Raw genomic sequence first — 13,955 nt, 5'->3', positions numbered from 1 at the left:
TTGCTGGCGGATCGCGCCGCGGGAGCTATGGGCGTGTGGGGCCTGAAGAGCTTCGTGGAAGAGCGCGGCTCGTTCTTCACTGAGCTGCGGGTGAGTGATACTAAGTTGGTCGTTGACGGCAGCAGCCTCTACTACTACCTCTGCTTCGCTTCTGCCTCCGACTTGCGGCGCGGCGGCGACTACGGCCCTTTCGCGGCGGCCGTGAGCGAGTTCTTCGGCAGCCTGCGGCGCTGCCGCATCTCGCCCTTCGTAGTGCTGGACGGCGGCCGCGACCTCAGCGACAGGAAGCTGCCGGTGCTGCGGGAGCGCGCGGCCGATCGGCTGCGGAAGGCCTGCAGCCTCTCCCAGGGCGGCGGCGGGCAGGTGGCGCCGCTGCTGACCCGCGAAGCCTTCGTGCAGGAGCTGCGCCGCCTCGCCGTGCCCTTCGTGCAGTGCTTCGCCGAGGCCGACCGGGAGATCGCCGGGCTGGCCAGCCGCTGGGGCTGCCCCGTCCTCTCCCTCGACAGCGACTTCTGCGTCTTCGATCTGCCGGGCGGCTACTGCCCCCTGAACCACTTCCAGTGGCAGAGCGTCGGCGCCGCCGAGGAGCCGCGGGGCTGCTACGTGCCCGCCCGCCGCTTCTCCGTGGAGAGATTCTGCAAGCACTTCGCTCCCCTCGACAAGAGCCTGCTGCCCCTCTTCGCCGTCATGAGCGGCAACGACTACGTGTGCCTGGGCGGCCTGGAGGCGTTCTACAGCCGGGCGCGGCTGGCGCGGGGCGGCGCGGCGGGCGGCGGGGCCCGGCACGGCCGCCTCCGGGCGCTCCTCCGCTGGCTCGCGCAGTTCCCGCGGCCCGCCCAGGCCGTCGACGGCGTGCTGGAGCACCTGAAGGCGCGCCGCAGGGAGGAGGTACGGGAGCTGCTGTGCGCGGCGATGGACGACTACACTCCCTCTGAGGTGAAGCTGGAGGACTTCTTCGAGAGCGGCAGGTACGAGTGCGCGGCCGCCGGCAGCGCGGGCGTGCCGCAGTGGGTGCTGAGCGCCCTGGCGCGGGGGCGGCTGGACCCCTTCGTCAGCAATGTCTTGCTGCTGCGATCTATCTTCCTCCGTGTTCAAGTGGAGAACATGCGGCGGCCGAGCGCGCACGGCGCGGCCCTGCCCATCCGGCGGGTGATCTACGGACTGCTGCTGCGGCAGCCGCGGGGCGGCCCCGCCGCCCCTCCCGGCGGGCACAGCGCCCAGCCGCCGGTCGTGTGCGAGTTTGGCAGGCTCCACAAGACCATTCAGAAAACAAACGTGCGGGCAGCAAGCTTGCCCACTGAGCCGTGTGGTGATCCTTTCCCTTTGGACAAGCTGACGGAGGTAAATGCTTGGCAGGGCAGGGCCCGGGGAGGTGTTCCTGCCGTGGGTGACAACAGTCAGCTGGCCGGCTGCTAACTGTCGCTGACAGCTTCATGCAGAGGCACCTTGGGGCTGCACAAATTGTCTTCACCTCCTTCCCTTCCTGTCCCCACTGACAGCCTGGCTGAGTGTGCCTGTGGCATGGCCTGCAGCCTCCATCCAGAGCCCTCCCTTCATCCTTGCTATGCTCTTGCACTGACACTTAGGGACTCAGCTCTTCATGAGAGAGGAGTGCAAGGTGCCACCCCAGAACTTCAGGGACTCACAGAGGTCTTTCACTGGAAGAGCCCTCAGAGGCCATCTCTGAGCCCAGCCCCACCATGGCCACTGAACCAGACCCCCAGCTGCCATGGCCACAGGGGTAGGGACTCCACCACCTCCCTGGGCAGCCTGTGCCAGACCCTGACCACTCTGGCAGCAAAAAAAATTGTTCCTTCTCTCCAAGCTAAGCCTCCCCTGGCACAATTTCAGGCCATTTCTGCTCCTATCACCTGAGACCAACCTCCACCTCACTGCAACCTCCTTTCTGGGACTTGTAGGAGCAATGAGGTCTCCCCTCAGCCTCCTCTTCTCCACTCTAAATACCCCCAGCTCCCTCAGCTGCTCCTCCCCAGCCCTCTTCTCCAGACCCTTCCCCAGCTTTGTTGCCCTTCTCTGGACCTGCTCCAGCTCCTCAATGTCCTCCTTGGAGTGAGGGCCCCAAAACTGCACCCAGCACTGAAGGTGTGGCCTCAGCAGTGCTGAGTGCAGGGGCACCATCCCTGCCCTGACTGGGTTTGCATTTGCTGTGACACAAGCCCTGGCCTTTGTTACTAGGCATGCCTTCACCTGCACAGCCTGCAGCTGGCCAGCAGCTTCAGCAGGACACAGCCTGCTGGCAGGGAGCGTGGACCCTGCTGCTTGCCAGACCTTGCTTGGCACCTGAGGCCAAAGGAGAGCTGTTGGGTGAGTTCAGCCACCATGAGCCAGTCCATCTGCTGGCACTCTGAGCCTTAGGGCTGTGAATGGGAAGGCCTCTCCCATCCCCCAGGCTGCCCAGATGAGGTTCTGCATGCAGGCACTTCTGGCACAGCTGGCAGTGGGGCCCGTGCCTTTGGGCACTGCAGGCCTCAGCCTCGTGCCCTGTGCCCTCTGGCCTCCAGCTGAGCTGCCAACAGCAGCAGGCACAGGCTGTGCTGAGTGGCTTTGTGCTGACAGTGTGGTCAGGGAGGTGGTGCCCGGAGTGGCCATGGCACTGTGGGCCGTGGTTGGGTGGCCAGGGTGGTGCTAGGCTGATGGATGGACTCCCCCTGAAACACTTGTGTGGTTCTCCACATGCTGGTGGCCATATCAGGCAGGTCTGGTGGCACTGTGACCATCAAGTGCTCCAGAGATGGGGCTCCCAGGGCCCCCACCCAGACCCTTCACAGCAGCAAGGTGCAAAGGCTTGAGAGGGTGAACACTCCTGTGTGTCTTGGCAGAAGCATCAGTGATGCAGCACAGGGGGCTGGGCCTGGAAGCTGTTGGTTCAGTGAGCTGAAGCCTCAGCTGGGAGAGCAGCTTCCCTTCCCAAATGCAGAGGAGGTTGGAAGGTCATCTGCATGGGAAGTGCTTGAGAGCAGAGGAGGTTGAAGGTGATCAGAGGCTGGAGCACCTCCCCTGTGGGGACAGGCTGAGAGAGCTGGGGCTGCTCAGCCTGCAGAAGAGAAGGCTCCAGGGGGACCTGAAGGAGCCTCCAGGAAAGCTGGGGAAGAACTGCTAACAGTCTGTAGTGACAGGATGAGGGACAGTGGCTCTGAGCTGGAAGAGGGGAGGCTGGGGCTGGAGAGGGGGAATGAATTCTTGGCAGGGTGGTGAGACACTGGCACAGGTTGCTCAGGGAGGCTGTGGGTGTCCCTCCCTGGAGCTGTTGAAGGCCAGGCTGGATGAGGCCTTGAGCAAGCTGGGCTGGTGGGAGGAGCCCCTGCCCATGGCTGGGGTTGGGACTGGATGAGTTTTAAGGTCCCTTCCAAGCCACCCCAACCCATGCTGTGATTCTGGGGAAGCTGAAGTCAGTTTGTCTGCTCCTGTGGGGATGTCTGCCTGAGTGTCACAGACTGGGCTGGGCTGCAAGGGACCTCCAGAGCTCATCCAGTCCAACCCCTCTGCACTCAGCAGGGACATCCTCCTCTGGATCAGGCTGCCCAGAGCCCTGGCCAGCCTCACCTGGAATATCTCCAGCCATGGAGCCTCAACCACCTCCCTGGGCAACCTGAGCCTCAACCACCCTCCTGGTGCAGAACTTGTTCCTCACATCCAATCTCAACCTGCTCTGCTCTAGTCTGAAGCCATTGCCCCTGGTCCTGTCCCTGCAGGCCTTTGCAAACAGTCTCTCTGTAGCCTTTCTGCAGTCCCTTCAGGTCCTGGCAGGCTGCTCTTGGGTCTCCTGGAGCCTCCTCTCCTCCAGGCTGAGCACCCCCAGGTCCCTCAGCAGGCCAACCCAAGCCCCACAAGATGCTTGAGTTACAGTGGGACCTCCTGCTGCCACTCTGTGCATGCAGGAGCTTGGGGACATATTTGCAGCACCACCTCTTAGAAGCTGAGTGGCACAACCAAGAGGAGACTCATGCCAGGAGGTGGGAACTGAAGGCTGAGGCCTGCAGTGTGCCCCTCTGAGCCCCAACACATCAAGCCCAGCCACCACCACTGCATCCCACAGCTACAGCAGCTGCCAAGAGGCACAAAATTAAAGGGGGGTTAGAGACTTCTTTATGTATTTACCATCCCAGAGTCACTTTTATGCAGGAGGGTTGCACTGTTTTCACAGCTCACAGCATGTCAGGGGCTGGAAGGGACCTCTGGAGAGCTTCCAGTCTAACCCCCTGCCAGAGCAGCACCATAGGATCCAGCACAGGGCACACAGGAACACATCCAGACAGGGCTGCAAAGGCTCCAGAGCAGGAGACTCCACAACCTCCCTGGGCAGCCTGCTCCAGGCCTCTGGGACCCTCACAGTCAAGAAGTTCCTCCTCATGCTGAGGTGGAACCTCCTGTGCTGCAGTTTCCATCCATTGCCCCTTGGCCTGTGCCAGGGTGCAGCTGAGCAGAGGCTGGGCCCAGAGAGGGCAGCAGCCTCAGCCCCTGTGGCTGCCCCAGAGAGGGCAGCAGCCTCAGCCCCTGTGGCTGGGCCCAGAGAGGGCAGCAGCCTCAGCCCCTGTGGCTGCCCCAGAGAGGGCAGCAGCCTCAGCCCCTGTGGCTGCCCCAGAGAGGGCAGCAGCCTCAGCCCCTGTGGCTGGGCCCAGAGAGGGCAGCAGCCTCAGCCCCTGTGGCTGGGCCCAGAGAGGGCAGCAGCCTCAGCCCCTGTGGCTGGGCCCAGAGAGGGCAGCAGCCTCAGCCCCTGTGGCTGGGCCCAGAGAGGGCAGCAGCCTCAGCCCCTGTGGCTGCCCCAGAGAGGGCAGCAGCCTCAGCCCCTGTGGCTGGGCCCAGAGAGGGCAGCAGCCTCAGCCCCTGTGGGTGCCCCAGAGAGGGCAGCAGCCTCAGCCCCTGTGGGTGCCCCAGAGAGGGCAGCAGCCTCAGCCCCTGTGGCTGCCCCAGAGAGGGCAGCAGCCTCAGCCCCTGTGGCTGGGCCCAGAGAGGGCAGCAGCCTCAGCCCCTGTGGCTGCCCCAGAGAGGGCAGCAGCCTCAGCCCCTGTGGCTGGGCCCAGAGAGGGCAGCAGCCTCAGCCCCTGTGGCTGGGCCCAGAGAGGGCAGCAGCCTCAGCCCCTGTGGCTGGGCCCAGAGAGGGCAGCAGCCTCAGCCCCTGTGGCTGCCCCAGAGAGGGCAGCAGCCTCAGCCCCTGTGCCCATTGCTGTGCTAGGAAATGAGAGGCACAAATGAGGGCAAAATGTCAATAGCCCTCAGGGCTTTTTATTAACAGAATCAAGTGGAGGAAACAGAAGAAGGGAGAGAGAGGGAAACAGTGGAGGGAGGGAGAAGAGGAATTCTATTAGCAGACCCCCCAGGCCAGTTTGGGTGTGTGGAGGAAGGCTGCTGCTGCTTTGGCATGGAGGAGAGCTCATCCCTGTTGGCTGTGCTGTCCTCCACTGGAGGAGGGGAGGGAGAGATCCCCAAGTCCCTTCTCTGAGCAGCCTCTTCAGCCCCCTGCGTTGCAGGAGGTGGAACTTAAGGCAGAGAGAGAGTGCTGCTCCTGGTCTGCAGCCTCCAGGCTCCATGGTGATGTCTTTTCCCCTGTGTCCATCCCTTTGTCTCCTGTGTTTCCTTCTCCTGAGCAGGCACTGCTCAGGTCTTTGCTGCAGCCTTTAGGGATGTGGCCAGGTGGTGAATCCATTGTCCTGTTCCCCAGCCTCCCTTCTGGGGCAGCTGATGGCTGGGGATGATCTCTGTGCACATTCCAGGGAGTCCTTATCCACCATCCCCTCCCTTGGCAGCTGTTGGCTGGGTGAGGAGCAAAGGTGATTTTGTCTTTGTTGCTTCACATCAGGAGAGTCAAGGTTGAGTCTCTTGCAGTCCCCTCCCCCCTGACCCCAGCCCTCAGCTATTGATAGACATTGATCAGATCCCTCTCAGCCTTCTCCTCTCCAGACTGAACAGCCCCAGGGCTCTCAGCCTCTCCTCCCCAGGCAGTGCTGCAGTCCCTGCAGCATCCTTGCAGCCCTCCCTTGGACTCTCCAGCAGATCCCTGTCCCTCCTGAGCTGGGGAGCCCAGAGCTGGATGCAATATTCCAGGTGAGGTCTCAGCAGGGCAGAGCAGAGGGGGAGGAGAACCTCCCTGGCCCTGCTGGCCACACTCCTCTGAATGCCCCCCAGGAGCCCCTTGGCCACACTGCTGCCCCCTGCAGAGCTCCAGCAGGCCTGCCAGGAGCCTCTGCACAGGAGCAAGCCAGCTGCTGCACAGTTGAAATGAAGCCATCTGATGTGAGGCAGGCTCTGAAACCTCTTCCAGCCTAACCTCAGCCTTTATCCTTCCACCTACCCTTCAGCTGTGCAGTTTGGAAAGCCCCAGACACCTCTCCCCTGCAGAGCATCCACGAGCCTTGGCCTTTCTCTTCCCCCAAGGGCAGGCAGTGGCTCCTTGAAGCCCCAGCTCCTTTGCCTGTGGGAGGTTGCTCCCAGCAGGGGAAGCTTCCTGCTTTCATTTTGCCACTCAGCCTTCTCTCTCTGCTGCCAGGTGCCCCTGTCCTGCCGCCAGGCACTCCTGCTGGGGACTCTGGGGGTGCAGATGAGTTCCCTGGCAGCTGTCCCCAGCCACCTGCAGCTCCCTGCTGCTGTCACCTGCCACTGGCTGCGCTGCTCAGAGCCCCCAGTGAGGAGCCACCAGCTGAAGGCTTTGCTTCTCATGATGGTGTCTGGAGAGCTGCACAGGACAGCAACTCGTGCAGGTAGGTCTGCAAAGGCTTTAGCTGTTCAGCTGCTCCCCCCTCACTCATCTCTCCCCACTGGTGGCAAGCTGTCTGACCCCAGGTGAGTTATCCTGGGGTACCACATCCTTGGCCCTGCTGCAGAGCAGAGAACCAGAGCAGGCCCTCAGCTCCCTGTTCTGTAGGCACAGCAGTGCTCTGCCAGCTGGGCTGGGTTGGAAGGCACCTCCAAAGCTCACCCACTCCAATCCCCCTGCAGGTATTGGAGACCCTTCAGGTCTCCCTGGAGCCTTCTCTTCCCCAGGCTGAACACCCCCAGCTGCCTCAGCCTGTCCTCACAGCAGAGCTGCTCCAACCCCCTGAGCATTTTTGTTGCCTCCTCTGGACCCTCTCCATCAGCTCCAGGTCCTTCCTGTGTTGAAGGCTCCAGAGCTGGACACAGCCCTGCAGGTGAGGTCTCCCCAGAGCAGGGGGTCAGGATCCTCTCTCTCCATCTCTGGCCAAGCTGCTTTGGCTGCAGCCCAGGCTGCCCTTGGCCTCTGTGCTGCAGGCTCATACTGCCTGCTGCTGCCCAGCTTCTCCTTTTCCTCAGGGCTGTTTTCAGTCACCTCCTCCCTCAGTCTGTACTGACAGTGAGGATTGTTCTGGCCCAGGTGCAGGGCCCTGCCCTTGCTCTTGCTGAGCCTCATCAGTGTGCTCTCTGGAGATGACTTCTTCAGAGCTGAAGACTGAGCTGTAGAAGTGTAAAAGGAAATGAACCCTGTAGTTGTGCAGCAAAGAGAACAGCTCCTGGCTGTGACTCTTCTGTCCCCTGGACTTGGAGCTGCTGAGGGGTGTCAGCACCTTCACCTGAGCATGGTGAGAGGCTGGAGGCACTGAACATCAGAAACTCTTTGACTCCTCTTCATCCCCTGCAGAGCTGTGCTGGCATTGCCTCTGGGCCTCCTTCCATGGGTGGCCAAGGATGAAGACTTCCTTCAGCTCCTGCCATGCTGACAGAACAGATGGCCTGACACACAGCTCCTGACTGCAGGCTCAGGAACATTCCTGCACTTCCCTTCTCACTCAGGTTTAGCTCTCTAATGACCAGCCTGAGAAACCTGAAGATGTTATTGATGGTTCCTGCAAGGGAACTGGGGTCTGAAGCCCCCTGGAGGTTCCTCTTGCACTGTTGGTTTGCATCCAGCTTCCATTTCTCCCCCAGGTCCCCCAGTGTCACCTGCTGAAGATGACAGTGTGGCTTACAACCAGTTTGTAAAGTGGAAGGAAAAGAAACTGCCAAGAGAGGAGTTTGACCTGGATGCTGCTCACAGCTTCTGCCAGTGGCAGTGCTGTCTGCAGATGGGACTGTACCTGAACCAGCTCCTCTCTGCTCCCCTGGCTGAGCCAGACCTGAGTAGGTAAGGATGGGTCAGAGACCTGCTCTCCACACCAGCCCTGTCCCCATGGTGCTTGTCACAGAATAGTCCAGGCCAGAAGGGACCTGCAAAGCTCACCCAGTCCAACCCCCTGCACTCAGCAGGGACATCCCCAGCTAGATCAGGTTGCCCAGAGCCCTGTCCAGCCTCACCTGGAACATCTCCAGGGATGGAGCCTCAGCCACCTCCCTGGGCAACCTGTGCCAGTGTTCCACCACCCTCCTGGTGCAGAACTTGTTCCTCACATCCAATCTCAATCTGCTCTGCTCTAGTTTGAAGCCATTGCCCCTGGTCCTGTCCCTGCAGGCCTTTGGGAACAGCCTCTCTGCAGCCTTCTTGTAGCCCCCTTCAGGTCCTGGCAGGCTGCTCTTAGGTCTCCCTGGAGCCTTCTCCTCTCCAGGCTGCAGACCCCCAGCTCCCTCAGCCTGTCCTTGCAGCAGAGCTCCTCCAACCCCCTGAGTGTTTTCATGTTCTGTGTTAAGCTCCTTTGGCACCAGGATCATGGACTCATTCTGTGAGGAGCTCCCTTAGCATTCCTGAAGCTTTTTTTGCCCCTAGAAGAAAGCTGGGAAAGGACTTTTGCAGGAGCTTGTAGTGGCTGGGTAAGAGGGAATGGATTTCATGTCAAGGAGGGCAGTTTGGATGTTAGAGAAGTTCTTTGCAGTGAGGCTGGGGAGACTCTGACACAGGCTGCCCAGGGAGGCTGTGGCTGCCTCCTCCCTGGAGGTGGATGAGGCCCTGAGCAGCCTGTGCTGGGGGGAGGTGTCCCTGCCCATGGCAGGGGCTTGGAACTGGATGAGCTTCAAGGTCCCTTCCAACCCAACCCATTCTGGGAGTCTACAGCCAAAGGAGTTTAGGCCAGAACATGACCTCCTTTGCCAGTGATATGGAGAAGGACCCTGAGCAGAAGGTGTCCCCCAGGAGCCTGCTGCTGGCTTTTCCCTTAGCCACTGCCCCTGCATGCTCCTGCTAAAGGAGGCTTCTCTCCTTCCCTTGGGCAGGCTTTACAGTGGGACCCTCGTCCACAGGCTCTGCCAAGAGCTGAAGTCAGCAGCTTCAGTGGAAAACCTCTTCAGTGTCTCCCAGAGACTGACTGGGCTCTATCAGCTCCTGCTCAGGACAGTGGAGGCAGCTGTGGCTCCAGACTTCTTCCAGAAGATGGCCACAGCCACAGCTGGGTCCTGCAGAAAGAAGAAAGCATCTGGGAAGAAGCAAAAGCCTCCCAGGTGTGCTGTGCCAGGAGCTCAGCAGCTCTGCTCTGGGAACAGGTTTGCATCCCTGCAAGGGGAGGACTGAGGGCAGCAGCCCTGGCAGGGTGCAGGTGGCAGCCCTGGCACTGGGCTGGGACCTGCCCCAAGCCTGAGCAACACTTCCTGCCTCAGGGCACCCTGGCTGTTACTGAAGGGTTTGTGGCTGACACTTCCTAAGAGCTGCTCTTTGGAACTGCTTGCTTTGGTCTGGAAAGGTTTGGAATTGCTGAGTTGCAGAGCTGGACTGTTCCAGAGGAGTTCCTCTTCCTGACTGTACCACAGCACAGGAGAGCTTGGAGGGGACTTCCAGAGATCATTGGGAGTCCCCATCCCTGGAGGTGTTCAAGAGGGGATTGGATGAGGCACTTGGAGCCATGGTTTAGTCAGGAGGTGCTGGGTGACAGCCTGGACTTGATGATCTCTGAGGTCTTTTCCAACCTTACTGATTCCATGATCCAGCCCAGCCCCCTGCCAGAGCAGCAGCACCCAGGGCAGGGCACACAGAACACAGCCAGGTGGGGATGGAAAGGCTCCAGAGCAGGAGACTCCACAACCTCTCTGGGCAGCCTGCTCCAGGCTCCAGCAGCCTCACACCAAAGAAGTTTCTCCTCATCTTGAGGAGACTACATTCAAGTTTGTCTCCTTTGTTCCTTGGCTTATTGCTGTGCACCACCCATAGAGCTTGGCCCCCTCCCCTTGCCCCCCAGCCCTCAGCTATTGATAGACATTGATCAGATCCCTCTCAGCCTTCTCCTCTCCAGACTAAACAGCCCCAGGGCTCTCAGTCTCTCTTCCCAGGGGAGATGCTCAAGCCCCTAAGCATCCTCCTGGCTCTCCCTTGGACTCTCTCCAGCAGGTCTCTGTCTCTCTGGAACTGGGGAGCCCAGAGCTGGACACAGGATTGCAGCTGTGGTCTCAGCAGGGCAGAGCAGAGGGGCAGCAGAACCTCCCCAGCCCTGCTGGCCACACTTCTCTTGCTGCACCCCAGGATGCCATTGGCTCTCTTGGCCCCCAGGGCACCTTGCTGTCCCATGCAGAACTTGCTGCCCAGCAGCACTCCAAGGTCTTTCTCCCTGGAGCTGCTCTCCATCAGGGCAGCCTCTAACCTGTCCTGGTGCCTGCTGTTGTTTCTGCCCAGCTGCAGGACTCTGCTCTTGTCCTCATTGTCCTTCCTGAGGTTTGCCTGCAGGCAGCTCTCAGCCTGCCCAGCTCTGGTGGGATGGCAGCACAGCCTGAGGGCTGTCAGCCACCATCCCCCAGCTTTGTTTCACCAGGAGCTTGCTGGGGGTGCACTCAAGCCCCTCAGCCATCTCCCTCAAGGCTTTGGGGGGTTTGAGGTGACTGCAGCCTTGCAGGTCAGATTCAAAGGGAAGTTGCAGAATCACTGCCCCTGCCTGGGGACAAGGAGGTTGTGCTTGGAGCATTGCAGGCACTGAGCTGTGCTCAGGATGGAGCTTCAGCTTCTTGTCACTGCCCAGCACAAGAAGGACCTGGAGCTGCTGGAGAGGGTCCAGAGGAGGTCACTGAGATGCTCAGAGGGCTGAGCACCTCAGCTGGCAGAGTTGGGGCTGTTCAGCCTGGAGAAGAGCAGGCTCCAGGGAGACCTCAGAGCAGCCTGCCAGTACCTGGAGGGGCTCCAGGAGAGCTGGGGAGGGACTTGTGACAAGGGCTGGCAGTGCCAGGATGGGGAACAATGGCTTTGAGCTGGGAGAGGGGAGACTGAGAGTGGAGATGCAGTGAGGGTGGGGAGACTCTGGCACAGGCTGCCCAGGGAGGCTGTGGCTGCCTCCTCCCTGGAGGTGTTGCAGGCCAGGCTGAATGAGGCCTTGAGCAGCCTGGGCTGTGGGAGGTGTCCCTGCCCATGGCAGGGGCTTGGAACTGGATGAGCTTTGAGGTCCCTTCCAACCCAAGCCATTCCATGACTGTATGAAGCAGGCAGCTCAGAAGCTCCTCCAGTGTTCCACTCTGGCTGGAAAGGGCTGCTGTTGGCTCAGGGCATTTAGAGAATGCTTTGGGGGTGCTGGCTCAGTTCCTGCACTGGAAACATGTTCTGAGGGCAGGATTCAGCTGTTCTTTGTGGCTGCTGACACAGGGACACCTCTCTGCATGCAAACACTGCTCCTCTGTGCTGAAAACAACAGTGCCTGCCTCCAGGCTGAGCAGGCAGGCTTGCAGGGGAGTGCTGCAGCTCTCATTTGTGACCCACTGCAGCTTCTCACTCAGCTGTGTGACAAGACCTGACCTTGTCCTTATGGGCGACTTCAACCTGCCTGACATCTGCTGGGATCTCAACACAGCAGAGAGGAGGCAGTCTAGGAGGTTCTTAGAGTGCATGGAGGACAGCTTCTTATCCCAGGTGCTGCGTGAGCCTACCAGGGGCAAGGCTTTGCTTGACCTCCTCTTCACCAACAGGGAAGGGCTGGTGGGTGATGTGGTGGTCGGAGGCTGTTTAGGGGCCAGTGACCATGAAATAATAGAATTTTCAGTATTCAGTCAAGCTAAGAGGGCCAGCAAGAAGACCTCCACTCTGGACTGCCGGAGGGCGGACTTCAGGTTGCTCAAGGAAACAATTCAGAGGGTTCCTTGGGAGAAAGCCCTTACAAATAAAGGGGTCCAGGAGGGCTGGACCTGCTTCAAGAAAGAGCTGATGAAGGCTCAGGAGCAGGCTGTGCCAATGTGCCGGAAGAGGAGCCGCCGGGGCAGACGGCCAGCCTGGCTGTGTAATGAACTTTTAATAGAACTAAGGGAAAAAAAGAGGGTGTATAATCTTTGGAAGAAAGGTGAGGCAACCCATGGAATGTTTAAAGAGGTTGCTAGGGCATGTAGGAGGAAAATTAGGGAGGCAAAAGCATATTTGGAACTTAAACTGGCCTCTGATGTGAAGGACAACAAAAAGTCCTTCTATAAATATATTAATAGCAAGAGGAAGGGCAGGGACAACCTCCACTCCTTGGTTGACATAGAAGGAAATGTTGTAACACAGGATGAGGAAAAGGCAGAGGTACTTAACACCTTCTTTGCCTCAGTTTTTACTACCTGGAAAGAACGTCTACCAGACAGCTGGCCTGCAGAACTGGCAGAGGGAGCCAGGGAGCTGCATGGTTTCCCTTTGTTCCATGAGCAAGTGATAGGAGCTCTCCTCAGCAGCTTGGACCCCCACAAGTCCATGGGACCAGATGGGATCCATCCTAGGGTGCTGAGAGAGCTGGCAGATGAGCTGGCCAAGCCACTCTCCATTATTTTTCATCAGTCCTGGCTCACTGGAGAGATCCCAGCTGACTGGAAGCTGGCCAACGTGGTACCCATCCACAAGAAGGGCTGGTTGGATGAGCCAGGGAATTACAGGCCTGTCAGCCTGACCTCAGTGCCAGGCAAGATTATGGAGCAGGTCATCCTGAGTGCAATCACACAACACTTAGAGGATGGCCAAGGGATCAGGCCCAGCCAGCATGGGTTTAGGAAGGGCAGGTCCTGCCTGACCAACCTGATCTCCTTCTATGATCAGGTGACCCGCCTGGTGGATGTGGGGAGGCCTGTGGATGTAGTCTACCTGGACCTCAGCAAGGCCTTTGACACCGTTCCCCATAGCAAACTCCTGGCCAAGCTGTCAGCCCATGGCTTGGATGGGAGCACACTGCCATGGGTTAGGAACTGGCTGGAGGGCCGAGCCCAGAGAGTGGTGGTGAATGGTGCCACAGCCAGCTGGCAGCCAGGCACCAGTGGTGTGCCCCAGGGATCAGTGCTGGGCCCCATGCTCTTTAACATCTTTATTGATGATCTGGAGGAGGGCATTGAGTCCATCAGCAGTAAATTTGCTGATGACCCCAAGCTGGGGGCAGGAGTTGATCTGCTGGAGGGTAGAGAGGCTCTGCAGAGGGACCTCGACAGGCTGGGCAGATGGGCAGAGGCCAAGGGCAGGAGATTGAACACATCCAAGTGCCGGGTTCTGCACATTGGCCACAGCAACCCCATGCAGAGCTACAGGCTGGGGTCAGAGTGGCTGAGAGCAGCCAGGCTGAGAGGGACCTGGGGGTGCTGGTCGACGGTAGACTGAACATGAGCCTGCAGTGTGCCCAGGCAGCTAAGAGGGCCAATGGCATCCTGGCCTGCATCAGGAACAGTGTGGCCAGCAGGAGCAGGGAGGTCATTCTGCCCCTGTACACTGCACTGGTTAGGCCACACCTTGAGTCCTGTGTCCAGTTCTGGGCCCCTCAGTTTAGGAAGGAGGTTGACTTGCTGGAACGAGTCCAGAGAAGAGCAACAAAGTTGGTGAGGGGTTTGGAACATAAGCCCTACGAGGAGAGGCTGAGGGAGCTGGGGTTGCTTAGCCTGGAGAAGAGGAGACTCAGGGGTGACCTTATTACTCTCTACAACTACCTGAAGGGAGGTTGTAGACAGACGGATGTTGGTCTCTTCTCCCAGGCAAGCAGTACCAGAACAAGAGGACACAGTCTCAGGCTGTGCCAGGGGAGGTTCAGGCTGGATGTTAGAAAAAAGTTCTATACAGAAAGAGTGATTGCACATTGGGATGGGCTGCCTGGGGAGGTGGTGGAGTCGCCATCACTGGAGGTTTTTAGGAGAAGACTTGACAG

The 13,955-nt window shown here is 59.6% G+C and overlaps 1 protein-coding gene across 1 annotated transcript; it reads left to right on the top strand.

Annotated features, from left to right (window-relative positions):
• On the top strand, positions 1 to 9,435 carry ASTE1 (asteroid homolog 1). Its single transcript, XM_054171188.1, has 4 exons — positions 1 to 1,341; positions 6,506 to 6,716; positions 7,900 to 8,095; positions 9,115 to 9,435. The coding sequence occupies exons 1-4, from the start codon at positions 28 to 30 to the stop codon at positions 9,407 to 9,409; spliced, it is 2,016 nt and encodes a 671-aa protein (XP_054027163.1). The 5' UTR covers positions 1 to 27; the 3' UTR covers positions 9,410 to 9,435.
• The last annotated feature ends 4,520 nt before the right edge of the window (positions 9,436 to 13,955 follow it).

Source organism: Dryobates pubescens, chromosome 21 (assembly GCF_014839835.1).
Source record: "Dryobates pubescens isolate bDryPub1 chromosome 21, bDryPub1.pri, whole genome shotgun sequence".
Lineage (NCBI taxonomy): Eukaryota > Metazoa > Chordata > Aves > Piciformes > Picidae > Dryobates > Dryobates pubescens.
Note: the sequence above shows the minus strand (reverse complement) of the source record. Positions and strands in the feature narration are given on the sequence as shown.